The following is a 17068-nucleotide window of genomic DNA, read 5'->3' on the forward strand; positions in this document are numbered from 1 at the left end:
GAAAAGAAAAAAATGTTTTAAAGGATATACACCACGCTTATAAACATGTATACAAAAGCACAAAGATGGAAAGGAACAAAGTGAAACCAACCAGTTGCTATGCAGCAGGATAGGAATATGAAAATGTTTTTCTTTGAGATAATTTTAATGTTGTTCTATTAAGCACTTTTTAAAAACATCACCTACTTCTGATCTGAGTGTTGAATTACGGCCATCAAACCATTATGCACTCAAGTGAAATGACATTCAATGAGTCTAACTAAAGAAGTAAATCTGATCCCAAGTGGCCTACAAAGGTGGAAACCTTTTGGGGGCTCAGGGGTCCCCATCCAGCTCGGAACCTCTGGGGCAAGCTCAGAGACCTCCCACCCCCCTTGCCCCGCTGTGCTGTCAGAGACCTTCCCGGACCACAAATCAAGCTAGAGTCTGCCTTTACTAGCTACGTGACCTTGGACAAGTTTCTTAACCTGTCTGCTAAACCCTGATTCTTTCCTCTACAAATCAGGAATAACAACAGTAACCATCAACACAGTTTTTGTGAGGATTCAACAAGATAATCACCTAGATGGGCTCCCCACATCATCTTCATTTCAAAGGGAACTCACTTACTCCTTTAAGATCCAGGGACACAGCCAGAACTCATCTGGCTCCCCTACCCCAAGGAACCCGGAGTCCAGGGATGGGGCTTTTCTGACCCCCATCTTCCATGCTGTTCCCTCCACCCAGACACAGCTGAACTCCTACACATCCTTTGGGGCAATTCCATTGTCACTCTGGGGATCAAACCTTCTCCAGCTGCTCGGGTGTGGTGGCTCACACCTGTAATCCCAGAGCTTTGGGAGGCCGCAGTGGGAGGATCTCCCGAGGCCAGGAGTTCCAGGCCAGCCTGGGCAATATAGCGAGACCCCAATGTTACCAAAAAAAGAAAAAAAAACCTTCCCCAACTCCAGCCCACAGTTCAGTTGCTCACCCCTGGCACCACCCCATGTTGGTTTATGGGTATCTGTTTACTCTGTCTGCCCCTCAAGACTGGGAGCTCAAGAAACACTCTTCTCTCTCCGATACCCCTCCCCCATGCTTAACGTAGTGTAAGGGCTCAGTAAGCCTTTGCTGACTGAAGAAAACATACTGCGAGCAAACAAAAACATTTTGGAAAACAATTTAAAATAAACCGGAAATTAAAATCAAGTGGGACTAGTAAAATTAATCCAGCTCTAGAGAGAGGCCACAGAGGCTGCAGAAGGAGTGAGATTAGAGGGATTAGGGTGGTGGGGGGCACACCAGGGATGCTGCCAGGCTGCAGCCCCACTCTGCCAGATCAGCTCTGGCTGGTAGCAGAGTCATAGGCATCCCGGGCTGGCGAGAGTCAAGACTGTCCCATAGCAGGTGCTTTCAGATGCAAGGGGACTCTGAGGTCACATCAACAAGACCTTTAACCTGCCAGCAAGAGAAGGTAATTGTGGCGAGGAGGGTCAGAGTGCCAGGCAGCTTGCTTCCTACCAAGGCAGGGGCAGCAGGCAGCACACAGTGCAGATAGCTAACCAGCACTGGGGGCCTCCCCACCCCAGCTAAGAGTCCCAGGAAATGTAGAGAGGAGGGCCGAGGGCCTCACCCTAAAGAGACACAAGGTCCAAGTCGACCATCCTTATTCAACTGTGCTGAGGTGGGGTGGGGGGAAAGAGACTTCCATTAACCCATATAAGTTCATCATTTTAAAAACATATTTATATCTGAATATGAAAGAAAGCACAGATGAATGTGCACCCCAATTTTAACAGTGTTTATCTAATGAAACTGTAGATGTTGTTCCAACCTTTCCATATTTTCAAATGGGTCTTCGATGAATGCATTGTAAAGGAGAAATGAAAGGAGAGCACACACACGAACCTGGAAAACACACCCAGATGAATCAGCAGCCGACCCTGCCCTCAAGCAGCAGCCACCGGCTACAGGTGGAAACTGGAGCACAGTTCCCACTGGAGGAGAAGGCTCCAGGCAGGGCAGAGAGAGGCCCAGGGAGAAGCCCACTCCCAGCCGGCCAAAGGAAGTCAAGCAGTGGGCAAGGATGGAACACGTGTTTTGAGGACAAACGGTAGGCGGAGGATTTCTGTGGTTGCCAGGCTGGATTTTTTTCTAAGTCCCCACGCAAGAATTTAAGGGAAGGCCCCACCCCCATCGACCTTCTGCTATTTCAAAATGAAACAGACCTGTGCCTTCATCCACTGCAGTGTACTAGGAACAGAATTCAATGAGATTATGCACGTGAAAGTGCTTAGCAAGTTAATATTTGTTCAGAGCCCTGTACCAGTGTAGGGTCATGTTACTGGCTCTGGAGAGGCTGGGCTGCGGCCCCTTCTCCCTGCAGGCCAACCCCCGCCCCTTATTAACACTGACAAATCCAGCAAGTGTAGAAGGCGAGTTAGTGCTCTTGCTTGTATCATGACACCCCGTTTGGGAAGGGTGTTCATTACCCCTCTCTCACCCCCCCAACTCAGCCTTCCTTTTAAAACAAAGAAGGCATTTCCAAAAATAACACAAACTCATGACCCACTAGATATCCAAGGCCTCACTCCAGGTCTGAGAGGGGGTGTGGGTGGGGCAGGTAGTGGAAGGCCACCTTTAGCCAATACCTACCCTACAGGGGCAGAATAAGCAAGCCACCCAGAGGCCTGGGATAAGCCAGTGTGGCCATGGCAGCCAGAGCCTTGGGAAAGGTTAGAAATGAGAGGCTGTCTTCGACCTCCTGTGGGTCCCTTAATTCTTCCCAACCAAGAGTGAAGACAGCCCTATCTCAAACCTTCACCCTCCCCAACACACTCACCCGACTCCACCTGTGAGCTGCTCTCCCATTGCCCCCTTCTCCCAGCCAGGCCCTCATCACCCCTTACCTGACGACTGCAATGGCATGACTGGTCTCCAGTCCCTCCTCTAGCCCTCCACTCCACTGTGACAAAAATGGGCTCCCTAAAGCACAGGTCAAACCCCAGCTCAAAGACTGCCAACCCCCCTACCACCCCTTGCCCCATTGCTACAGCAGTTTATAATGCATGGTGTAGCTGCCTCTGTTCTCATAGTTCTAGGGCCAGGGTTTTTCACTGGCTGTGAAGAGACCACCTGCATCCGAATCACCTGGAATAACTTGTTAAAAGTTGAGCTTCCTGATATACTGAATCAAGAAATTCTCGGGGTGTGCTCTGGGAATTTTAATGGAACAAAAAAAATCCCAGATGAACTTTGTGAACATTGAAGTTGGGATCATTTTGCTCGAGTTCTTCCACTGTTTGGGAAAATCTGTTCTATTTCCATCTGCCAGGAATGTACCCCACCCCTCTTCCATGATCCTGTGTTAGGACGTGGGTTAGTCTTCCCTCCCACTGCTGACCCTACGCTTGACACCTTCAGATGCTTACAATCAGGGTTCCCAAAGCAGCCGGTTCCAACTCTTTCACTGACTGACTGAAGGGAAGTCACTTTATAGCCACAGACCACAGCTTCTCAGTTTCTCCAATGGGCCGGGGAGGTGCTGTCCAGGGTCCCTTTCAACTCCAAAATAAGCAATATGACCTTTATGTTGTATCATGTATGTTATGTGAGATCAGAGGTTTCAGTCCTAAAATTCTAAAAACCTGCATTCTCCTGTTTTTGCTGAAAAAACATCACTTTTCACATCTAAAGTGAAACTTTTAAAAAGCATTTTTCATACTATATCCAACTTCCAATTTCCACTAAAGAAGAGCCAAGCAATGGTTAGCGTGCCTGGCACAGCATTTTTTTTTAAATGTCTATTACTAGAAACTTCTTCAAATCTTTCCAAAATCCAAAGTAGAGGAAGGAGAGGTTTCTAAGATTACAACCTACTAGCAACCTTTCAGCACTCTGTTGCACCGTGAGGCCTTCCCATCACTGAATCCTCCCAACATCCCCATTTGAAAGATCAGGAAGTCAATGGCTCAGAGAGCTGAAATTGCCCAAAGCTGCAGAGCCAGGGTGTAACATGCAAAGGTAGATCTTCGAATTCTGAAATCCTCCATGTTTGCACTGGACCACAATGAGTCGATGTTGAGTTCCAGATGCAGGGAAGGCAAGTGCACCAAATGCAACAATGGCCCATGGGCCGTTCCCTCCAAAGCATGGCGGGAGTGCTAACTGGCTGACCACACATCCTAACAGCTTTCCACACTGAGCACACAGGGCAACGGGAGGCGGGGCTGAGCAACAGCCACACAAGTAAAAGCGATGCCAGGGATTTAGTCAACAGAGAGCTAATATGAGTCAACAGTGGGTGCCGCTGCCAAGCACACTAATGGGATCTTCAGCTGCATTAATAGAAGGAACGCGTCTAGGGCAGGCCGAGGGAGGGAGTCCTGCCCTGCTCTGACCAGACCACACCTGAGGGTTAGGCAGGGCTGGGCTGGGCTGGGCTGGGCTAAGGAGAGGGAGGTGCTGTCGGAGGCAGGGCCAGGGTTTCTGAAGAGGACTGGCTCAGGCTGGCACTCTGGTTGGTAGGGAGAGCAAGGGCTCATCTGGAAGCTGGGTTTGTACAGCAAGTCCACTTTAGACTGCATGTTATAGATTTTTTTTTTAAAGATCCTTTTATTCACATTTTATTTTACCAAAGATTGAAAAGCTGCTGACTATCCATAGCAAAGATTAAGAACACCCAGGGGCCAAGCACAGTGGCTCATGCCTGTAATCCCAACACTATTAGGGGCTGAGGCAGGAGGATCGCTTGAGCCTACATGTTTGAGACCAGCTGGGGCAATACAGTGAGACCCCATGTCTATAAAAATAATTTTTTTAATTAGCCAAGTGTAGTGGTGCACAACCGCAGTCCCAGCTACTAGAGAGGCTGAGGTGGGAGGATTGCTTGAGGCTAGGAGATCAAGACCGTAGTGAGCTGTGGTCGTACTACTGCACTCCAGCCTGGGTGACAGACGAGACCCCATATCCAAAAAACAAAACAAAAAAAAAGAACACTCAGGAATGCTAAGTGACTCAACCTATCACCAAGCCCTGTCAGAAGAAACAATTGCAGCTACTTTTCCCTTTATTATATACAACAATTGGCCCGTGGCTTTGCCAAGGGACACTGGATCTGAGACCCCATAATCTCAAGTGTCAAAGTCTCCTGGAAGTCCTTCCAATTCCCCCATCCCATCCGGCCACAGCACCCTGTCTGGGTGTGCCTGTCATATCACTTAGCATCACCCAGAATAAAAGAAACGTGTTTTCACCTGCGTTTCCCAAGAGCCTCCAGGCTGCATCTCATTCACCTTTGTGTCTGCAGCACAGAGCTCGGCACATTGGAGACGCCCAGTAACTGTGGTCTGGACTGGACTGAGTTGCCACAGCACGGTCAAACTGAGGGTGTTATTGCGTTCCAGACAATTTCAGAACACAAGCATCCTAACTAGGGCTAATAAAAAGGTTTATGACAGCACACAGCCAACTTTTAGGAGGTTGAGCAAAGGAATTCTCAAGGCTAATGCCGCCTGAGGGTTTTTATTACAAAGGAGACATTTAGCCTGGCAATATCCCTGGGTGCCTGAGAAGCCAGCTTGGGGTATCGCGGTCAAAGGTAAATCCTATCTTGCGACAAGCAGCAAGGCAACACCAGGGCCCAGGAAGCGGTAAAAATCCAGGAACACAAAAGAGAATAATGACAAGTGGGGCCAAATGCCAAAAAGGACAGCATAAAGAGTGAGCCCGGTGAAGTGGGTCTGAGGAGCAGCAAATGCTACAAATGCATTGGGGAGCTGGCCGCCTGGCGTTAACCTCGTAACTCAGAATTAATTACAGGAGCACACACTCAGATCTGAGAAGATTAGCGTAGGAGACTGTGATGCAGTCCTAATATCTAATAAATCTTTAAATCGATGAGCTGTGCCCACTGGCCATTTTTCTTCATCTTTCCTCCCTGAGAGCTCACGTGACACAAGCCAGCATTTGCTTTTTATCCGCCTGTGGACAGGGGGCATACACGTGTGTGTGTGCACGCGCATAAATAAAATGTGGGCTTCACTAAGTCACATCATAGAGGAATCAAGAAATTTGCCATCCTAGGAATACCTGGGACGGGGGAATTCTTTTGTCAAGCAGCCTTTTATAAAGTGAAGAAATCTTTTAGGATGCAAATATCCCCTTCCCCCACCAGGCTCCAGTGAGGGCTGCACTGGCTGGAATCAAGTCAGCCTTTCCTGTCCCAACCTGTTCATTTGTGTACCTGTTTGGGTCTATTCACCATGCACACCACTTAAGCCTGTCTCATGGAGCTGACAAGCAATACATTTTATAAACGAATCATCCCCAGGGAACAGATGAGCAAACCACCGGCAAGGAGCACTGTCAAACTTCCCAAGGATAGCATTCCTTTCCCAGATCCGAGATGCAAACTACGCCACATCCTCTCCTAACACAAGCTGCCCACTCCAGAGGCAGCCTGCTCCCCTCTCCTCCTCCCCGGCTCCTCAGGCCTCCTCTCCCAGCTGAATAAAAAGCTGGAGAGCCTCATTCTTGGGGAACAGTAACATTTTTATGCTATTTTAAAGGCAACAGCTCTAAGCACCCGAATGTTGGCTCCTTTTCCATCAATAAAAAGGCCCCAAAAGGGTATTTTCATAGCAAAATGATATCTTATGGAGAGCACAAAGAACCACAAAAATAAAATTGCCATAAATTGAAACGGTCTCGAAATTCAGCCTACACCGGGAAGCGTTAAACTCCAAGCCAGGCAGGCTCTGATTTTTCCATCTGAGACCCTTTTCACATGTTCCTAGTTCTCTCATGAAGTCCAAACATTTCTCCCACCCAGGAAGGCCTATATACTTCCTTGGAAGTCCGGGTATGTTATTTCTTCCCTTGACATCCTCGAGGTGATCTGTAACATTCATCTAAAGCTCAATTACTGCTGTGTCCTCAGTCACACCCAGAAATTCCCGAAGGCACCGTCTGCCGCAGCGCCGGGTGCACAGTGGGCGCCCGGTTAATGTGTGGTTTGATTTGATCTGATCTGGCCCCTTCAGCCAGGAAGACTGAGTGGTAACTGGACGCCCTGCAGCGGACGGCAGCGCCGGCCTAGCTCTCAGCTGGCGCGGGGCGGGGGTGCAACCACCTGTGGGCGGGTGCCCGGGACGCAGGCCCAGGCGCCGCCGCCCTGGAGTGCCCCGCCGACCCCACGCACTGTGCCCAAGGGAGAAAGTCAGGCGCGTCTGCCCCCCCGGGCACCCCGGGGTCGACTCCCAGCGCCCCAGCAAGGGCTCTGCCGGGGCAAAGCAGGCAGGTCCGAGACAGCCGACTCTAGAGTTAGCTCCCAAGTCACCCTACCCGCTGTGAGGCTGCGGGGCAGATGGGGCTCAGGGAATGGGAATGGGGTGTACCCAGAAGGGATCAGCAGAGAGCAAAAATGGTCTAACCCCCGCCTCCCAAACTTGGGGCGCCTGCCGAGCAGCAAGCGAGGGGATCTCCTCTCTGCTGTCTCATCAAGGCCTGATGGCGAGTTTGAGGGGGACAAGCTGGACACCCCGAGACGGCCTCACATTGATTTGAGATTTTCTACCCAATAACCCAGTATCAGGAAGACCCCTGCTGGAAGCTAGGGACAGAAGGGGAGCGCCGGCCACCTGCACCACGGGGGGCGGGGTCTCGGGACTCGGGGACCGTGTGTACTGGGGAGGGGGCAAGGCCCCAAGGACTAGGTGGGCGCCAGAGAAATCGCAACCCCGCGGCGCAATGTGCCAAGGAGGGGGCGCGGGCCAAAGGTGGGGCGCCGGAAGAGACCCGGACGGGGTGGCCCAAGAAGAAAAAGGATTGAGGAGTGCTCGGAGAAGGGGATGGGGGAGGGGATCCCCAGGGAGGTGCAAGGGAAGCGCCCCCGAGGCAAGCACTGGGGGAGGGGGAGCTGCCTCCAGGGGCGCGAGATGCCAGTGCCCCGGACCGGCCCCGTCACTCACCGGCAGGTCCACGCTCACTTCGGTCCCGTCGAGCAGGAAGACGCGGCAGTAGAGGGTGGCCTTGGCGGCGCCGGCGGCGGAGATGTGCACGGCCGCGCCGCCGGTGAGCAGGGGCCCGCCGCCCGCCGGGAACACGCTGCCCCCGGGCGCGACGGGCAGCGCCGAGGAGGAGGCGGCGACCGGGCCCCCCCGTGGCCCCCCGTCGCGCTCATCCCCCAGCCCCGCGGCCCCGCGCCCCGCCGCGCCCCGCGCGTAGCGCTGCATGGAGCGGCGGCCAAAGGTCCGGCGCAGGAACCGCAGCATCCTGGCTGGGGGCGCCCCCTGCCTCCGCCCCCTGCGCTGCCGCGGCCCGGAGCCGTCATGCCTCGGCCGCCCGTGCCTCTCGGGTAGGCCGGTAGCCCGGGGGCCGAGCCGGTCTGGCCGCCTGGGGGGCCGCCCGCCAGGCCGGTGCGTGGCCGCAGGGGGGTGTCGGGCCGTTCCGCCGCCGCGCCGGTCTCCGGGCCGGGGCCCTGGGATGCCGAGGGGTGTCCCGAGGGGGGGGTCCGGGCCGGGGGGCCGGGGGGGGTGGGTTGTAGGGCCAGCCGGAGCAGGGCGCCTGCGTGGTCCTGGCGCGCTCGCTCCCACTCGCCGCGCCGCGCCCGGGGCCCGAAGAGGCCCCGCCGAGCGCCCGCTCCCAAGGCGCCTTTTCCTGCGCCCGCAGCCCCCGCCTCCCACCTGGGAGGCTGCACCTCCAGCCGCCGCCGCCGCCGCCGCCGCCGCCGCCGGGACTGCAGCACGCCCTCCTCCCTTGGGGCTGCGCCGGGTAATTGCAAGCCGGGTCTGTGCTGCCCCCTGCCGGCCCGAGCGCCCCCTGCTGCTGTAGGTGTGCTCACGTGTGTACACGTAGGTGAGCACACACGTGTTTCCGGCGCCCAGAGCCCTGGAGGCGCAGAGTGCCCCCTTGCACGATAGGAAAACAAGGCCGCGTGCCCTCTGGGAAGCGTTGCTCCGGAGACCAGACAGAATAGCAGTAAGTTTTCCCCCTTGGAAAAATAGCACTGTTTCCTCTTCTGGAAAAGGAGAGGGGTGGACTAGGTAATCAACAAGGTAATCTACAAGGTCCTTGCGACTTAAGTTCTGTCAATTTAAGATCTCAGAGCTGGAAGGACTTTTTTAGTCATTCCAGTCCAGTGGACTCATTCCACATAACGAAGTTGAGGCCCGGCGAGGAGAGGAAGTATTTTTCCAATATGCTACGCAAGAAAACACCTTTCCTCAAGATCTCAGGTCCAGTATTGAGATAAAGGCCTGGATAAATAACAGAGAAGGCTAGTGAAGTTGAAAATTACTGATAAGCAGAGTAGATCTGAGGCTCCGAGAATGAATAGTGTAGGACACACTGAGAATATCGGAGAGAGACGGAATTGTTTCTAAGCAGTGGCCCTCCAGTATACAAGTTCAAGGTCCTCTTCGAGTGAAGAGGGTTGACCAGTGCTGGTAAATGAGGAATGTGGAAGAGGATGAAGCTGAAAGGAGGTCAGGCCTCTTGGGAAGAATAACACTACTATTTATCGTTCCCTTAATCTTGTGCCAAACACCGTGCTAAGCCCTTTCCATTCATCATCTCAATCCCCACAACAGCCTGGTTAGATAGACGTTCTTATCCGTATTGTACAGAGGAGGAAACTGAAGCTTAGAGAGCTTAAGAGACGGGCTCCAGATTCCATGGTTAAGACCAGCTCTTTTACCCAGCTCCAAAGCTGTTGGCTGCTAACCACTACCTCTGCTGCCAGGCAGAGGTGTGTGCATGATTGGCAGGCAAGTGAAGATGTCTGGGAGGCCTGGAAAAGGCAGTGGACACAGCAAAAAAGACAAAGAGGAAGGAGTGCATTTATGAGGCATTCTAAAACAGACATTTATTAAGGATCAGGCGCTGTCTGAGGTGATTTCATGGATGGAATTTTCATTAGTCCACACTCCAATATTTCCAGGTATTCTATGTACCCCCCAAGTCACATAGGACTGGAGTTCGGGTCTTAAGTAATATCCTTGTCCAAGGTCTCAGAGCTCCTAAGTGGCAGCAGCCAGTACCCTCACTCATTGTCTAATGTTCCTTTTATGATACTATGGAGGCCTCCCATGTGACAGTGTTCTCTGAGAGGGCATCTGTAATCGGCCTTCAGATATCCAATCTACTCCTCTCCCACTGCTCCACCCCAGACTGTATTTAATAGAATACAGCCACAAGCAGATGTTCCAAGGTAGCCCATTTCTGCTTAGTGGTTTCTAAGGATAGTCCATTTCCTACTATATAGCCCAGGAGTGCTGTGGCACACTGACTAATAGCCACCCAAAGATGTCCACAGACCAATTGCTAGAATCTGTGAATATGTCCCTTTATGTGGCCAAAAAGACTTTGCAGATGTGATTAAGTTAAGGAGTTTGAAGTAGGGCGATTATCTTGTATTAACCCAATGTAATCGCAAGGGTCCTTATAAGAGGGAAGCAGGAGGGTCAGAGTCAGAGAAGGTGTCACAACAATGGCAGCAGAAGTCAGCATAGTGGAACCAGGATACAAGGAACCTGGGTAGCTGAAAGAAGCTAGGAAAGATAAGGAACAAATTGACCCTTAGAGATTCCAGAAGGAATGCAGCCTTGATTTTAGCCCATGAAACCTCCAGAATTGTAAGATAATACATTTGTGTTGTTCTAAACCACTAAGTTTGTGGTAACTTATTCCAGCCGCAACAGGAAACTAATATGAGTGCACTATTAATAATATGGCTGGGTGTGGTGGCTCACACTTGTAATCCCAGCACCGTGGGAGGCTGAGGTGGGAGGATCACTTGAGCCCAGGAGTTCGAGACCAGCCTGGGCAACATGGTGAAACCCTGTTGGACCTCTTTTATGCCCAGTGTGAATGGGTCAGAGCTGCACATATCTTCTGTTTATCAATGCATTGCTCTTTTATGGGCCTTCTGATCTTCAAATGGTTATTCAGAACCCCCAGTGCTACGGTCTGAATGTTTGTATCCCCCAAAAATGCATATGCTGAAATCCCAACCCCAAAGGAGTAGGAGGTGGAGGTTTATTAGGTCATGAAGACAGAGCCCTTATGAATGGAATTTGTGCCCTTATAAAAGAGACCCCAAGCCGAGCGCAGTGACTGATGCCTGTAATCCCAGCCCTTTGGGAGGCCGGTGGGGAGGATAGCTTGAGCTCAGGAGTTGGGGCCTAACCTGGATGACATAATGAGACCCCACCTCTAAAAAAATTTAAAAAAATAAGAGACCCCAGAGGCTAGTCCGAAGGTAGAGAGTTATCTCAGTTGAATGTTCATAGTCAGTTACAGATCAAATTGCTGTTTGACTCTTTCTCCCCTTCTCACTGCTGCACTTGACTAATCTTAAAAAAGAAAAGAAAGAGAGAGAGAGAGACCCCAGAGACTCCTTGCCACTTCCACCATGTGAGGACACAGTGAGAAGATGCCATCTATGAACCAGGAAACGGGCCCTCACCAGGCTCTGAATCTGTCAGCAACTTGGTGTTGGACTTCCCAGCCTCCAGAACTATAACAAATACATTTCTGTTGTTTATAATGCAAGTTCATGGTATTCTGTTAGAATAGCCTGAAGGAATAAGACACCCAGGATTTCTCCTGCCTTTCTGTCTCAAACTGTCTCGGACTGAAGTTCTCAGGAAACAGTCTGCACTAACTTCTAGATCCTTTTCTTGGTCATAAGCAGTAGCTTGACTTCCTTAGTCTCATAGGTATCTTTTGGAATTTGATCTCTAGAGTCACCTTCTTGCCTTCTTGTTAAAGCTCAACTACCACCTCTTTTCCTACTTCCTCCAGGAGAACTTGCCATTATCCTGCCCATTACTACTCAGTTTTGTGTCATCAACAAACCTTGGAGAGTTCCTTATGCACTCCCTTCTTCCAGAGTAATTTTACATGTTAATTAAACAGCCCTTAGCCCTGTCTTTAAGGAACTCCTCTTCAGAAATGTGCCATTTGTCTCTATCCTTTGTTTCCTGGCTCATTTCCTAGACTCAACAAAACTGTGCCCTCATTTTGTTGGGCTCCATTTTTTTTCCCATAGAGCAGGATTACACTTTAATGTATGTTCCTATTCGCTCCCTTATAAATGTATTCTTTTAATAAACATTTATTGAGAACTTACTATGTGTCACAAAGCCATCCCTACTGCCACAGGTGTTTAATGTCAGCTTAAGCTTTCCTCTATCATTTCACAATAATAATAGCTATCATTAATTAAAGACCATATAGTAGGCAGCTGTGGTTTCTGCCAGGCTAGCATCCATTTTCTTTCTTCTGGTTACAGAACATGGGTGGCTTTGTGGAGCCATTTCACCTAGGCTTAACAGTCTAGGTGAAGCTGACCCCACACTGTGCCACAGGTGTGGACACATGATCAGGCCTGGCCAATCAGAGAATTGCATTTCCCAAAGAACTGCTACTGGCTCAAGAATAGACAATAACTCATGCCAGGCCAATGAAGGTCAGCCCTTTAACTCTGGTTGAAATTATTGGGAATAGGCCATTTCTTTCCATTGAAATTGGAGAACGAGAAGTGTGCAAGCCTGGAACTGCCTGCTGAAGACCCACTTTGACATAATTTGGAGAAAGCCTGAGGAAGACACCAACACAAACAGAAGCAGAGTCAAGAGATGGAGGGACACAGAGGACAATTTGATTTTGACTACCTGGATTCAGCCATGCCTGAAGCCAGACTTAGCTCCTGGAATTTACAACTTAAAGAGAATTAGAATGGTTTTTCAGGTCCGAGATCTTCTCTTTGTTCTCTTGTTCTCTTTCTTGAGCACAGGACATAAACATTATTTTGAATAGGTGCTCACCTCATTTATTATTTAAAGGATTCGTCTCCAGGCAAATAATTGGAATGCAATGCTTATCACTGAATTGTACAGAAATAAATGGACAGTTAATGAGTCATCTAAGCTTTTAGATCCAGAGGTGGCAATCATGGAAGGACTCTTTGGTGACTACAACTGAGTCCCAAATTTATATTCTTAGCTAATCCTTTCCCTCTGCTCCAGATGGTATTTCTGACTTCCTCCCCCACATCTAATCCCTAGTTCTCCATTCCAAACATCTACTATCTAGCCTTCCGTCGAGACCCCAAGAGATCAGTATCTGGAGAGAAACAGGAGGGTCCCATCCTTACCTGATGGCAGCCTTAGCCTGGGTTCCTATCTGAGGACCCATGTCTTCCCCAGAGGATGTGCATCCTGGTTTGGGAAACACATGTGGCTCTGATAAAATAATCCTAATATCCATATGGAAGATGCACACAGAGAGTGGAAGGGGAGTACTCATTATAGCACCTACCCACCCTGCCCTTCCATCTCCATTGTTACTTACCCTTGGGTTGCCCATGCCATGCTCCCTCTTCCTGGACATCCCTGATATGCTTGCCTGTCCCTTACGATCTCTTAGCCAACTGCTTTACCTTTGTTCTTCTCTGTTTGATGGACTAAAATCAGTCCTGTCCTACAGAACTTCCTGCAATGATGGAAACATTTTACATCTGCTCTGTCCAATACAGCAGCCACCAGCCACATGGGACCATTGCGCACTTGAAAGATGGCTAGTGAGACTGAAGAACTAAATATTTAATTTGATTTCACTTAAATTTAAATTTAAATTCACAAAATGTATATTTAAATAATCTCATGTAACTAGTGGCTACCATACTGGACAATGCAGGACTCTACATCACCCCCACCCCATCACATATAATTGGGTTCATCTCCCTTGCCCCTGTCCAATCCTCTTGGGAAGGTCTAGTTCCAACTGGTAACCCCTTTTGCCCTGTCCTAGACTGCTGACGTTAACTTTCCCATGGCTGGCCAATTCACAAGCTATGACACCTCCAATCTTTTTGCCATCAAATCAAAAACCCAGCTCCTGCCAAGTTGGTCAAAACCAAGGTAAATTGTTCTTTTAGGGAAAGCCCTTGGCAGCTGGGCTGCTGCTGGTGGTGGAATGTGCTGTTGAAATCCTGCTGCAACTCAGAGCTCACCATGGAAGCAGCATTCCAAAGTAGGGGTCCCGTGACTCACCTATGTTAACATTACACAACCAAGATACAGGAACCACAGACACAAAAGGAACCCTTCCTATATCCTCCTTCTCCTTTGGGAAACTTTGAGTCCTGGTTCAAGGCAAGGAAAGAAAATTTGGAGAAGAATGCCATGAGTAGAATCAGAGCCATGCCAGTGAAGTGTTAATAGGAGTGAGAGCCGCGAAGGGCCTCTGAAGTGAGCCAGCTGGCCTGAAGCTAGTGATCCTGGTGACCTTGAGGAGGGTATAGTGGTACAAGGAAGGAATGGACTTATATGGGCTTAAGAGAAAATAGACGCAGGGCAATACAGATGGTAGATCCTGACTATCATTTTAGAAGTTTAGCATCAGGCCAGGTATAGTTGTTCATGCCTATAATCCCACTACTTTGGGAGGCTAAGGCAGGAGGGTTGCTTGAGCCCAGGAGTTCAAGACTAGCCTGGGCAACATAGCAAGATCCTGTCTCTACAAAAAAATTTTTAAATTAACCTGGCATGGTGGCATGTCCCTGTAGTCCCAGCTACTCAGGAGGCTGAGGTGGGAGGACCGCTTGATCCCAGGAAGTCAAGGCTGCAGTGAGCTATGATTACACCACTACACTCCAGCCTGGGCAACAGAGCAAGACTTTGTCTTTAAAAAAAAAAAAAAGAAAGAAAGAAAAGAAAGTTAGCATCAAAAGGAGGCAGCGAGGTGTCTCTGAAAGAAAGAACATGGGGATGTACTGTCGCTCATGCCTGTAATGCCAGCTACTTGGGAGGCCAAGGCAGGAGGATCACTTGAACCCAGGAGTTCAAGACCTGTCTAGGCAACACAGTGAGACCCTTAGCATGGGTCTCAAATAAAAATAAAAATAACTTAAAAAAACAAAACAAAAGATATGGGACTTCTGCTGAATTCTAATCTGATACTCACTTTTCTCATCTGTAAAATGGGCAAATACTGCTCACCTCAAAATTTCATTACTATATGACATTCGCTATAGGACAAAACATAACTGATGCGTAAAAAACTTTACAAACTGTAAAATCATATAACAATATAAGAATGGAAGAAGGAGGAAACATGGCGTAGCTAAAAGGGCCAAGGAGATTAAAGGTTTTAGAGGCACGGTTCTTTTTTTTTTTTCTTTTTTGAGACAGAGTCTCACTCTGTTGCCCAGGCTGGAGTGCTGTGTCTCGACCTCGGCTCACTGCAACCTCCACCACCTCCCAGGCTCAAACGACTCTTCTGCCTCAGCCTCCCGAGTAGCTGAGTAGCTGGGACTACAGGCATGCGCCACCACGCCTGGCTAATTTTTTTGTATTTTTAGTAGAAACAGAGTTTCACTATGCTGGCCAGGCTGGTCTTGAACTCCTGACCTCAAGTGATCCACCCGCCTCAATCTCCCAAAATGCTGGTATTCCAGACGTGAACCACCGCACCCAGCCTGGGCATGGTTCTTATTTTAATATTGAGGAGGCTGATGTATATGAAGAGCAAAAAAAAAAAAAGGAAGAAGCCTTTGGAGAGGGAGAGACCAAAGGGATGAAGAGCAGCAGAGAACAAAGAGGAGGTTTATGGAGAAGGAATACATGGCATTTTCTTCCTTTCTTTTCTTTTAACTGGTGATTTCTGCTTTAGATAGATGGCATTTTCTGAAGCTGGAGGGAAGATGAGGCTGGGGAAGCTGGGTGGAGCTGCGAATTGACAAATGCTTATCAAAGGCACTCTGCTTTTCATTCCCAAGGGAATAAGAAAAAGGATAGCACCTCTTTATGCTGTGCAGAGATTTATGGTTTATTAAGTGCTGTCACAGACATTACCACATTTAATTACTCTTTGTGACAACCCTGGCAGGGAGGTGTTTTTATCCCCGGTTTATATTGAGGAAACTGGGGCTCAGAGAAGTCCTGGGACATGCCCCAGGTGACATAGCTGGGAAGCAACAGTGCGGGCTACGACCGGAACCCCTGGATCCCACAGCTGTTTGGCTGGGCCTCTTTCCCTTGCTGACGTCCTCTTCAAACTGAAACCTGGCCCTGCCCAGCGGCCACACAGGCTCCCGCCCTGACTGACTCACTGGGAGGGGGCCCCTGTTCTCGACTCCTCAGAGCCAGTTTCTGACCTTGACGTCTCCACCCTCTCTTCAATTCCTGCTCTGAGATACCCTCCCTCCCTTCATCTCCCCCTCCCCCAGGCCTTTTCTCTCTTTTGATTAAGCTGTTAGAAATGAAGGCAGGCATTTTCATAATAGTAAGATGGGGTCCACGACAGGACCATCCTGCTCTGCCACTCCCCATTCTGCTCGTAGGATTCTCAAGGGACCAGATGCCACCGACCATAGCAACAGGATACAGGCTGCGCTTTGTTATCTGCGGGGCCTGCCCAGGGCTCAGGGCTCTCCACTAAGGCTGGAGTGGAGCCTGAGGCCGTCAGTAGGCCTAACAGGGCATCTCCTTGTGCTTGAGCCCTCCTTCTTTGAGAGATGTTTCCTCCTTCTGTTCAGTAGCAGACTCGATGGAGAAGTGAAGGCGAGTGTTTAGGTGTGGGTGGAAGGAGGTGAGGGCCACATTCTTGTGTGTCTTTTTTTTTTTACACTCAGTGACCCTATTTGCGAGTAAACTTGGCCTAGCTGCTGTACTGGAACCCGACCAATCAGATTAGCTTTCTCTCCTCTGAAGAGCTGAGGAAGGAGACTTGCCCGGTGTGGGGAGTTGGGCAGGACCTCTCTGCCCATTATAGCAGTTGAAGCTAGAAACATCCATCTCTTCCTCTCCCTCACCCCCAACATCTACACCCCCAATCCCCAACTTGTCCCCAGCCATCCCTCGGGCCCCTGGACCACTGCACTGGCCTCCTCCTGCAGCCTCTCTGCAGCACCCAGGATAACCATCCTGAAAGGGAGATGGACCCTGTAGTTCCCCTACTGACAATCTTGCAGCAGGGCTGATGACAAGGGACACCAGCAAAAAGGACACAGAATTATAGGAGTCTGAAAGGGGCCCTGGGTGGTCTTTGTTGCCTAAATGGACAAATTTCACTTCAAAGAATT

At 49.9% G+C, this 17068-nt stretch overlaps 1 protein-coding gene across 8 annotated transcripts in view; it reads right to left on the minus strand.

The window, feature by feature from the left end:
- The window catches only part of EPB41L4B (erythrocyte membrane protein band 4.1 like 4B), a 147687-nt gene extending 139422 nt beyond the window's left edge, over window positions 1–8265 (minus strand). For all 8 annotated transcript variants that reach the window (XM_032164822.2, XM_058445454.1, XM_032164821.2 and 5 more), the window contains exon 1: window positions 7950–8265. In XM_032164822.2, the coding sequence (XP_032020713.1) occupies window positions 7950–8252 (303 nt within the window). In that variant the 5' untranslated portion in view covers window positions 8253–8265. The remainder of the gene's footprint in view (window positions 1–7949) is intronic.
- Between the last annotated feature and the right edge of the window lie 8803 nt (window positions 8266–17068).

The sequence above is a fragment of the Hylobates moloch genome, unplaced genomic scaffold (assembly GCF_009828535.3).
Source record: "Hylobates moloch isolate HMO894 unplaced genomic scaffold, HMol_V3 SCAFFOLD_10, whole genome shotgun sequence".
Taxonomy (NCBI): Eukaryota; Metazoa; Chordata; class Mammalia; order Primates; family Hylobatidae; genus Hylobates; species Hylobates moloch.